At 34.9% G+C, this 11,296-nt stretch overlaps 1 protein-coding gene across 1 annotated transcript; it reads left to right on the top strand.

Moving 5' to 3' along the window:
- Positions 1–4,025: 4,025 nt before the first annotated feature.
- On the top strand, positions 4,026–11,284 carry LOC143550547 (serine carboxypeptidase-like). Its single transcript, XM_077041173.1, has 8 exons — positions 4,026–4,206; positions 5,732–5,900; positions 6,020–6,139; positions 6,231–6,374; positions 6,468–6,618; positions 10,297–10,385; positions 10,459–10,717; positions 10,828–11,284. Exons 2-8 carry the CDS (start codon positions 5,733–5,735, stop codon positions 11,088–11,090), a joined length of 1,194 nt encoding a protein of 397 aa, XP_076897288.1. The 5' UTR covers positions 4,026–4,206; position 5,732; the 3' UTR covers positions 11,091–11,284.
- The last annotated feature ends 12 nt before the right edge of the window (positions 11,285–11,296 follow it).

Raw genomic sequence — 11,296 nt, 5'->3', positions numbered from 1 at the left:
ATATACTCGTTTCAACTACTACTTTTGGGGTGTTTATCCAACGGCTGCATGAACGAAAGACACAGAAAAATAAGCGAAGTATTGATACATTAATTAAGCGGTTTGTGTGCAAATAAGCTACCAGAAAGAAAGAAAGAAAGTGTATCGTCTGTATGCTATCAACAACAGTAGTAATATAATCAAAATTACTAATTTACGTATCTCACATGCAAATCAATAAATATATTGGCATCATAATTTTAAAAAGTGAAACAAATCAAGAGAGGGTTACTAACAAAACAAGAGCCGGCCGCTATGGAAATAATTAGCAATAACTTACTTTACTCAATGTGAATGTTGATTTAGTAACAGCATTCAAATCAAATGATACGAGCCAGAGGGCGAAGGCAACCGGCGAGTGTTGACAAAAGTGGACTGGCAGCTGTACACGAAACGGCAGAGGCGATTTTAAATGCTCAAAAGATTATTTAAGAAAAGTCTCAATACTTAAAAAGACAATCATTAAGACGACAGCTATTTGTTCTGGTTAACCAGAGCAAAAGCCGGTTATCTGTCACGTCACTATCATGTAAGATAGCTAATAATTCATTAATTTAAGTGTAATGGGATAATTAGCCATATTAAAATAATAATTAAAGCGTATATAAAGAAAAAAAAGTGGCAAAGTGGTTGAGGTGGATTTTACTTATCGGCGTGGACAATTAACTTCTTGAAATCGAAAGAGAGTTACTAACATTATGCCGCCATTGTAATAACGTGAAGATGAAAAAAGCTTCATGGCACTTGGGTTTATTTTGAGCGGGTGGTGTTCAAAGCACCATCCATACCGCAGGAGGTAATCTCTTCTTTACTATTAAAAGGCTATCAATTAGCCCCTTAATCTAATATTTAATTGAAGTAGAATATTAGAAGCAATGAGTTTCTTTCTTGAATTTCTAACTCCTTATTTAAGATTATGAAATAAGCCATTTTTTATTATGTCTTTTTTTTACCAACAACCATTTTATTTAGTTAAACAACCATTTTCTACAAGGATGTAGTCCGTGTAATACTCTGCTTGGTTAAAGAATACGACAAAAAAAATAAATTTAATAATATGTATAATAGTATACCTTATAGATTTATAAAATACAAATATTGATAAATAAAATCTTATAATTCATAAATATCTAAAAATTTCATGTGATACAATATTTAAAGTTGCATTTGTAACTTTTGTGAGTAATTTTATAAATGGTAATAGTATTTGTTTGCTACTCTAGTTAATGACATGTGAAAAAATGATTTTGATTTAATAATACATGTAGATTATGAAACAAACCATTTTTTATTATTTCGTTTTTTACCAACAACCATTTTATTTAGTTACCCCTTTATATGACAATAGCATGCTCTTTTCGTTGGGTACTATATTTTATGTGAGTTATGATTTATTACTTTAATTATCATATGTGAATTACGATTTATAATTATATTGTAGCTTTTATTCTTATAATTTATGCAGTCGATATCGTCGCTATAACACCGATATATTTGTGCAAAGTATCGATCTCAATATTATCAACGATTGACCGATATATCATTGTATTTCCAACATCAGCGTTTTAAATCTAAATTTTTAATTTTAGTGTTTAATGTTAGTATTTTAAATCTTAATAAATTCCTATTTCGTACAATTGATAGTGTTTTATTTGTTTAACTGTTTTACTTCTTGTTAATGATTTATATTTTAGTCATTTAAAGCATTATAGTAAATCTATAATCTGTTCATAATTTAACTTTTCATGCATATGAATTGAAATTATACTGACTAGTTTTTCCAGTTAATCGTACTTGTTTTTGGTCTTTTGAATTATGTTTAAATAGAAATAAATTACTTTGTGTCTTTATCTACAATTATGTGTTATTCCGGCGCGTTGCGTCGGTGTACCTTTGTTGTAGTTGTTTCTCCGTTTAGCTAGGCGGGCAATTGTGTCGGTGTACCTTCGTTGTAATTGTTTCTCTGTTTAGCTAGGTAGTGGGTGTGATTTATTAATTGTTACAAAAGTCCTTCCATTTATGGTGCTACGTTTAGCTAGGCAATTTGGTGTACTTTTAACATCGACGCTTATCGTCTATCTCCCACCTTGCAACAATCGCGCCGGTCACATGATTCAAACATACATGAAACATAGTACGTTATTATAACTTTACCACCGCACCATCCTTTCCATTACTTGATTTAGTAAAAAATCTATAAATACAAAAATCTATTTCTATTAAAAAAACAATAATAATAAAAAATAATTGAACCCAAAAAAAAAAAGCCAGCAATAAGCCGAAGATTGAACTCGTGACCATTCATTCGCTACACTACCACACTACCACCACACCAACTTCCATGTTTATTACTTTTGTTGCTTTCAAATATTAAATACTAAAACAGATTCTGAAATATTAAAAAAAAAAGAAAACTTAGTGGTTGCCACATGACAGCCACTGATTGGACCTACACTCCCCCCAACACCTAGCAGCCATTCTCGTTTAATACATAGTATGATGGTCCATATTGTAAAACTAGGATAATAACCCGTGTTACACACGGGTGGAAAACATATCAAGAAACAATATAAAATGTAAAAAACATATTCAATCAACACAAATATTTGACATAAGTTTTTTACCAGCATATATTATAAAATATGTTAAACTATGTCTATAACATAAAAAAAATACTTTATAAATAAATAATTTAGTAAATAAGAAATAATATAACATAATGAACCATTATACCTGAAAAAATAAAAAAAACACGTTAGTAACAAATTTTGTAATATTATTTGAAAACTAAGCTTACAAATACATAGCAGGTTTAAACTTATATTTTTACCTGTGTAGAGTTTTCGTTCAAAAACCTTTTGAAACCAAAAATGCCGGGTTTAAAGACTGTAGCTTGCGTTCGATTCTCCTGTCATGAAATAATAATAATAATAATAATAAGAAACATGTGTAGATAATTAAAAAAAATACATTTAAACCCTAAATAGATTAAAACATAAGGAATAGATTAAATATCAAATCTATTAACCGTTAGTATAAAAAATCATGTAGTTAAACCCTAAATCCAACAATAGTGAATCAATTTAATGTTGTTCTTCACAAAAATCGATTAAACACTAAAATATAAATCATACTTGATACTTACGAACGATGAACGTATTTGATGTTGTTTGGATTATGAAACCGACAAATCATGAAGAACCGGTTATATATGAGGCGAAAAATCTGGTTACAAACGATGGGGAGCGTTATGATTTTTGAACGAAGCATGTGTCTTTTAAAAAAGAAACGATGAACAATTTAAACCTAGTAATTTTAATAAGTTTTTTTTAATTATAACAATAATTAGAATAATTAATATCATAGTTACATTAATAAGTTACAAAAATATAAAATTCAATATCCTATCATTGATTAAAATTTTATTGTGAATATGTGAAAATTAGATTTGTGGAAAGTTGATGACATGAAATACTATATGAACGACATGTGGACAAAATTTTGTTGCTTAAGCATATTAGTTAGATTTTCCTTTTCATTTGTTTCTCTGGTCCATTTTAGGAATTTTTCAATTTTTTTAACTAGATTGATTTTAAATATTATTAAAAATCCATCTAGTTTAATCGATATGGATATTTTAATCGACTTTGCATAATAAAATAGGACTCATACTCATAGCCTGCTGAAAAATATCCATATCCACACCGCTTTCATGTTCAACCTCCAAACCACGTGGACGCTAATCACACCAAAACGCGGTCGTATTCACTGGTAACCACCACCACCACCACCACCACCACCTATACACAGTACACACTCTTTCTTTCTTCCCAAAACTCGAATCCTCACTTCAATGGACCACCGTTTACTCTTTCCTCTCTTCATCCTCTCTCTTATTATTTCTCCGGCGATCAGTTTCCGGCTATCGGACACTAGGTTACCGGAAACTCAAGCTCAGAAGCTCATCAGAGACCTTAATTTGTTCCCTAAACACTCCGTCAACATCGTCGATCGCGATGTTGCCAATAAATCGTCTGGTGTACGTCCGAAGATAGTCGAGAAGGCGTTTAGGTTTCCTAATTTCGTCGGTGATTCTGATGGCGTGTCGGTTGAGGAGTTAGGTCATCATGCTGGCTATTACCAGATTGAACACTCTCATGATGCTAAGTATGTAATAATATTCTCTATACCCTGCCTTATACTGTTTGTTTTTTAGACTCATACTTTATTGTTTACGGATGGATGATCTATAGTTCCGTGAGTCGGCTAAGTTTGCTTTAATTGACAGTTAGGATGAATTTTAAAATTTGTAGATCGGATTGTGATGAGATCGAATCAGTTAAGTTTGTTTAGATTATGAATTATTTTGAAATAATTAAATAGTTAGGATGATTGTTGTTAAGGACCTAGAATTTGTAGATTGACTGTAGGATTGTTGTTTGTTACTTTCCTTGTTTGCGAATCAATTAAGTTTGTTTAGATTATGAATTATTTTGAAATGAATAGTTAGGAAGATTTTGTTAGGACCTAAAATTTGATTGAATTTTGAAGAGACTGAATGTAGGATTGTTGTTTGTTACTTTCCTTGTTCGTGAATTATTTAAGCTTTCTTAGATTGTGAATCGTTTTGAAATTAATAGCTAGGATGATTTTTGTGGATGACCTAAAATTGTAGATCGAATTGTGATGAGATCGAGCAGTGCTGTTGTTTGCTACTTTACTTGTTCTTGAATCAATTAAGTTTGCTTAGATTGTGAATCATTTGGATGTTAACAGTTAGGATGATTTTTGTGAATGACCTAAAATTTGTAGATTGAATTGTGAAGAGATTGAACGAAGGATTGTTGTTCCTGAATCAGTTAAGTTTGCTTATACTATGAATCATTTTGTAGTCATTTGTTAGGATGATTGTTAAATGATCTAACAGTTGTAGATCGACTTGTGAAGAGATTGAATGTAGGATCTTTGTTTCTTACTTTCCTTGCTCGTGAATCAGTTAAGTTTGCTTAGATTATGAGTGATTTGGAAGTTAATAGTTAGGATGATTTTTGTGAATGACCTAAAATTTGTAGATAGAATGTTGAAGAGATTGAATGCACGACTGTTGTTTGTTACTCTGCCTGTTTGTAAGTCAATTAAGTTTGCTTAGATTGTGAATCATTTGGAAGTTAATAGTTAGGATGATTTTTGTGAATGACCTAAAATTTGTAGACCGACTTGTGAAGAGATTGAATGCAGGACTGTTTGTTTGTTACTTTCCTTGATCGTGAATCAATTAAGTTTGCTTAGATTATGAATTATTTTGAAATAAATTGTTAGGATGATTTTGTTAAGGGCCTAAAATTTGTAGATTGAATTTTGAAGAGACTGAATGCAGGATTGTTGTTTGTTATTTTGCTTGTTCGTGAATCAATTAGGTTTGTGTAGATTATGAATCATTCTGCAACTGAATCGACTTGTGAAGAGATTAAATGCAGGACTGTTGTTTGCTACGTCTTTGTAAACATAGACTATAACTGCTATTGTATCACCGACTCTGATATGATACCATGAACACTGTCAGATCACTTGTTATTATCATGTCAATTTTTATGCTTTCTTGTCTTGCACAAACTCTCTTTTACCTCTTTGCTACTTTTAAGAACATTGAACACTGAACACTGTCATGATGCTAAGTATTTGGATTGTGCAGGATGTTTTACTTTTACTTCCAGTCAAGAAACAATGAACATGACCCTGTGGTCATCTGGCTGACCGGAGGACCAGGTTGCAGCAGTGAGCTAGCCCTTTTCTATGAAAATGGTCCATTCAAGATTGGAGATAACTTAACCCTTGTCTGGAACGAGTATGGTTGGGACAAGGTAACTCTTTCTCGGTTGAATATTGATCATCATGTTTAAGAAATGATGATATTTTTGTCTCTTTATAACTTACCCTTTGTTTGAAAAAAATGCTTTACTTCAATTTTGTGCAACTTCAGGCATCAAATCTGATTTATGTTGACCAGCCTACTGGGACAGGGTTTAGTTACAGCTCTGATATAAGAGACATTCGCCATGATGAACAGGGTGTGAGTGATGATCTTTATGACTTCTTACAGGTATGTTGCTTTTTCTTGTTGCTTGTGTTTGTGATATGTAAATGATAACTACTAAGTATTAAATAATTGATTTACTGGTGTTACATTTCAGGCGTTCTTTGCAGAGCATCCTGAACTTGTAAACAATGATTTTTACATTACTGGTGAATCATATGCTGGCCATTATATTCCTGCAGTTGCTGCTCGGGTCCACCAAGGAAACAAAGCAAAAGAAGGCATTCACATAAACCTAAAGGTTTTATTTGTGTTTTGACTCATTTTTTTTTTACTTTTTTTTGCTTCTGAATTGAGTTGGTTTGCATGTGCTTATGAATGAGTTGTTATATAGGGCTTTGCTATTGGAAATGGACTCACAGATCCAGCAATTCAGTACAAGGCTTATACAGATTATGCATTGGATATGGGACTTATCAAGGAATCCCAATATAAACGCATCAACTTGATTGTTCCCGTGTGTGAGGCTGCAATAAAGCTGTGTGGTAATCTTGCATCTCTCTCTCTCTCTCTCTCTCACACACACACGCACACACACAGAGGGGTGTAAACGAGCCGAGCTCGACTAGGCTTGAGCTTGCTTAATTTACTAGAGCGAAAGCTTGGATCGGTTCTATTTTTAAAGCTCTGGCTCGGCTCGCGAGTATTTTAACTAGCTCGGGCATGGCTCGTTTATTACTTATTATTATTATTATTATTATTTTTGAAAGGTGGTTTTGTATTAAAACTAGCAAGAAGCTTGGCCAAGTACTTTTTGTTGGAGTTAATTCCCGAGCCGAGTTATGGGTCGGGAAGGTGGGGCCGGTTCGAGCTAATGGATCGATCTCATTAATTAATTAATTATTATAATTAGAGATAATTATCTATTTTATTTATTAGATAGAGATGGAATTTTATTTAATAGATAAATAGGAGTTTGTATTTTACTCTAATTGTAATCGAGCCTCTATATAACCCCAAAGAATTCATGTAAGGGTTATTGGAGAATTGATCAAGTTTTGAGTTATTTTCTTGATTAATAAAATTGGTGAGTTGTGCCAAAATATTCTCGTGTTTAATTCGATCTGGGCCATTAATTGGTATCAGAGCCTAGTTCAAGAAATCGATAATCGAGTTAATTTTGATCGGCGGTGAGGCGGATCAACGGTACCGTGATCGGAGGCGAGTTGGGTTTCTGAATCGGCGCATATCGGAACCAGGTTGGGTTTCCGAGTGGGTACTGTTACGGTGGTGCAGCGAATAGGTTGTATGTGCAGCGACAACTCGAAAACAAGTTGGTTTACGATCGGAGTGTTGCAAGGAATTATCCAAATTGAACCAAGGGCTGTTAAGTTTCGGCTTTGCGGCAGGCTAAGGATCATCCGTCCGGCGCGAGATTAGAAGTTCTTTATTCTGATTGTGGTTTTCAATTGAAGTGTGGTAAGTGTCACAAAAGTCAAGTTTTTGGATCTTTGTGGGCAAGGTTGCAGAGTACATAAAAGTGATAAACAAGAAATTGTTTTTTTTTCTTTTCTTCTGTGTGACGATCAAAAGAAAAGAAAATATATTATATTTTATTTTAGCAACAGGTGTTCGTTAGCTTGGGTTTTTTGAGCAAACGAGTTCGGTTCTGAAAAGTGGTTCGGGGCTGAATTGTTAGTATTTGTTCCAACGGACTGGAGCAAGGGAGTTCGACACCATTAAGTGTTTACCGACGGAAGAAAAAAAAGGGCGTCAATAGCAGGTGAAGAAGAAAGGCCGATAATCCAACCCAAAGTGACCGGGGGGATATCATTACAGGTTACCAAATTGAATGGAACATATTGCATTACATGGGCGATTTTGGTGGAAGTGATTTTGGACGATCAAGGGTTATGGGAAGTCGTTCAACCAGAAGAGGGTGCGGTTGCGGCTATTGATGCGAAGAAGAATAAAACGGCAAGGTCGTTTTTGTTTCAAGTTGTGGAAGGTTTTCTTCTTCAGATTGCTCAATACAAGAATGCACGAGAAATATGGGCGGCTTTGAAGGCACAATATGTTGGGGTCGAGCGAGTCCAAAAGGCTCGACTCCTAACGTTGAAAAGTGAATTTGAGAAACTCAAGATGGTGGAAAACGAGACCGTTGATCAGTTTGCAGGAAAAATAACCGGTATGGTTTCAAAGGCAACGGGTCTTGGTTACGTATTCGAGCAAGATGTTTTGGTGAAGAAGTTACTCGACGCGGTTCCAGACAAATACTTCAACCTGGTAGCCTCAATTGAGCAAACTGTTGATCTCGATAGTATGAGGTTTGAAGATGCTATTGGAAGACTTAAAGCGTTTGAGGAACGCCTACGAGGGAGAGAGCGCGCTTATGAGTCTCAAAGTCAGTTACTTTTCAATTGATCATAAGGTAGTTACAAAGGTAAATCGTATGATCAGTCCGGTAGCCGAGGTAGAGGTGGACCGAGTTCATGGGAACGTGGAAGAAGTCGGGAAACCGGAGGACAAGGATCGTACCAAACCGAAGGGCGGGTAAGAGAAAGGAAAGACCGCTCCCAGATTAAGTGTTTTCGGTGTGACGAGATGGGACACTTCGCGTCCTCGTGTCCGGAACGAAGACGAGCAAATGGCTGAAACGAAAGAACAAGCCGATAATGATCCGGCTGGTTATTTAAATTGTCACGAGACGGTTTACTTAAACGAAGAACGAGTTAACCCGAAAAGGCTTGAAGCCGAGAAAGTGGAGGAAGACACTTGGTATCTCGACCACAGAGCGTCGAACCACTTGACAGGTAACCAGCCATATTTTTCCGAACTCAACAACAATATAACAGGTAAGGTAAATTTCGGGGACGGGTCGTGTGTTGATATATGTGGTAAAGGGAAGATTTTATTAAAATCGAAAACCGGAGATGATCGGGTTTTATCTGATGTTTATTTATACCAAGTTTAAAAGATAATATACTAAGTCTCGGTCAAGCAACGGAGAACGGGTATGATGTTTGTATGAAGGAGAATTATTTGCTCTTGTATGATGAAGGGGGTAAACTTATGATGAAGGCGTTTCGAACGAGAAACCGGTTATACACGATTAAATTAACATTGGGAGTTCCGGGTTATGTTAAGAAATCTATGCCGATTCAGAAAAAGTTAAACGATTCGGGAACAAAAGATGATCAAGGAAAACTGTTGTTCGCTCGATTAGATGACAAGAATCGCAACCGAAGGACTAGTTATGCGAGTTCATGCGGCCGAGGGAATGGTCGGGGACATGGTCATAAAGGAGGTCGAGTTCGGGAGAGCTGAAAGAACAAAGTCATGGATCAAGAGAAGTTCCAGGAGGTGAAGACCAAGATGATGAATACCAATATGGTTGTGAAAGCCGAGAAGGTCAAGATCGTGGGTCAAATCAAAAGGAACAAAAGAGACGTGTTCGAAGTTAAAGGTCCGCCTATTCCGGTTCGCAAATTAAGGGGGTGATTGTTGGAGTTAATTCCCGAATCGAGTTATGGGTCGGGAAGGTGGGGCCGGTTCTAGCTAATGGATTGATCTCATTAATTAATTAATTATTATAATTAGAGATAATTATCTATTTTATTTATTAGATATAGATGAAATTTTATTTAATAGATAAATAGGAGTTTGTATTTTACTCTAATTGTAATCGAGCCTCTATATAACCCTAAAGAATTCATGTAAGGGTTATTGGAGAATTGATCAAGTTTTGAGTTATTTTCATGATTAATAAAATATTCTCGTGTTTAATTCGATCTGGGCCATTACTTTTGTAGTTATTTTTTGAAAGGTGGTTTTGTATTAATTAATACTGGTACATTTATAGTTATTTTATATATATAATTTAATTATAATTTTTAGGATTAATTAAAATAATATAAATTTAGCTATTTTTATCACAATTTTATATCTATTAATAATTATCATATACATATATTATGAGTATATATAATAGAATTTATCGGGCATGGCTTGTTTAGGCTCGCGAACCTGCTTGAGCTTGATAAGTGAAGCTCTGGATCGGGCTCGTTTATTAAACAAGCTTGTTTTTAGGCTTGAGCTTGTTTTAGCTTACCTTGGTTCAAGCTTTTAACGAGCGGATCTCGAGTAGCTCACGAGCGGTTTGGCTCTTTACACCCGCCATCACTTTCTCCTGCTGAAATTTTGTTTTCATTTTGCTATTTTAGGCACTGATGGAACCGTGTCTTGTATAGCTGCATACTTGGTATGCAACGGAATTTTCCTTTCAATCCTCTCTATTACCGGCAAGATCAACGTAAGAAACCTTGGTTTTTCCTAGTATTTAACAATTTATACCTGTTAACGTTAACGCTTTGTTTGGTTTTTAGTATTATGACATTAGAAAAGAGTGTATTGGGAGCTTATGCTATGATTTCTCAGACATGGAAACACTTCTTAATGAGAAATCAGTTCGTCAAGCTCTTGGAGTCGGAGATATAGAGTTCGTTTCTTGTAGCACAAGCGTCTATCTAGCTTTGCTTATGGATTGGATGAGGAATCTTGAAGTTGGCATTCCTGATCTTTTAGAAGATGGAATTAAGTTGCTTGTGTATGCTGGGGAATATGACCTCATCTGCAACTGGCTTGGTTAGTGTTCACTGGTCATTTATTAGACTAATAAAATCTTGATTGTTTTATTATTATTATTATTATTATTATTATTATTATTATTATTATTATTATTGTTCTGGGTATAGGTAATTCGAGATGGGTTCATGCTATGGAATGGAAAGGAAAGGAGCAGTTTAATGCTTCTTCGGAAGTTCCTTTTGAAGTTGATGGAACTGAAGCGGGTTTGCTTAAAAGCTATGGACCAATTAGCTTCCTGAAGGTTCATGATGCGGGCCATATGGTTCCTATGGATCAGCCCCAGGCTGCATTGGAGATGTTGAAGAGGTGGACCGAGGACTCGCTTAAAGCACCTGCAAGGGACCCTGGATCTTTGGTTTCATCCATATAATGGTTTGTAAATAATGTTGGGCATGGCCTCGGATCATTATTCGTGCACTTTAGTTTTTAACATAGTTGCACCATAAAGAGTAGAACCCCAATAAGCATCTTTTAGTTGCTTTACCTTGGTCTGTGGACCGGAAACGCTGTAGTGAATCTTGGATCAATATTGGTTATGGTAATCTTCAGAGATCAGTTGAAATACCTTGGTTTTAG

This window comes from Bidens hawaiensis, unplaced genomic scaffold (genome assembly GCF_021521415.1).
Source record: "Bidens hawaiensis isolate Kalapana, Puna unplaced genomic scaffold, B.hawaiensis_p1.1 tig00016045_1, whole genome shotgun sequence".
Taxonomy (NCBI): domain Eukaryota; kingdom Viridiplantae; phylum Streptophyta; class Magnoliopsida; order Asterales; family Asteraceae; genus Bidens; species Bidens hawaiensis.
Note: the sequence above shows the minus strand (reverse complement) of the source record. Positions and strands in the feature narration are given on the sequence as shown.

Bases quoted from the DNA above. Each gene is read 5' to 3' on its own strand.
- LOC143550547 (XM_077041173.1), top strand. From the start codon at position 5,733: ATGTTTTACTTTTACTTCCAGTCAAGAAACAATGAACATGACCCTGTG. The intron at 6,140-6,230 runs GTATGTTGCTTT...GTTACATTTCAG, and splicing joins ATCTTTATGACTTCTTACAG to GCGTTCTTTGCAGAGCATCC. The intron at 10,386-10,458 runs GTAAGAAACCTT...TTTGGTTTTTAG, and splicing joins CTATTACCGGCAAGATCAAC to TATTATGACATTAGAAAAGA.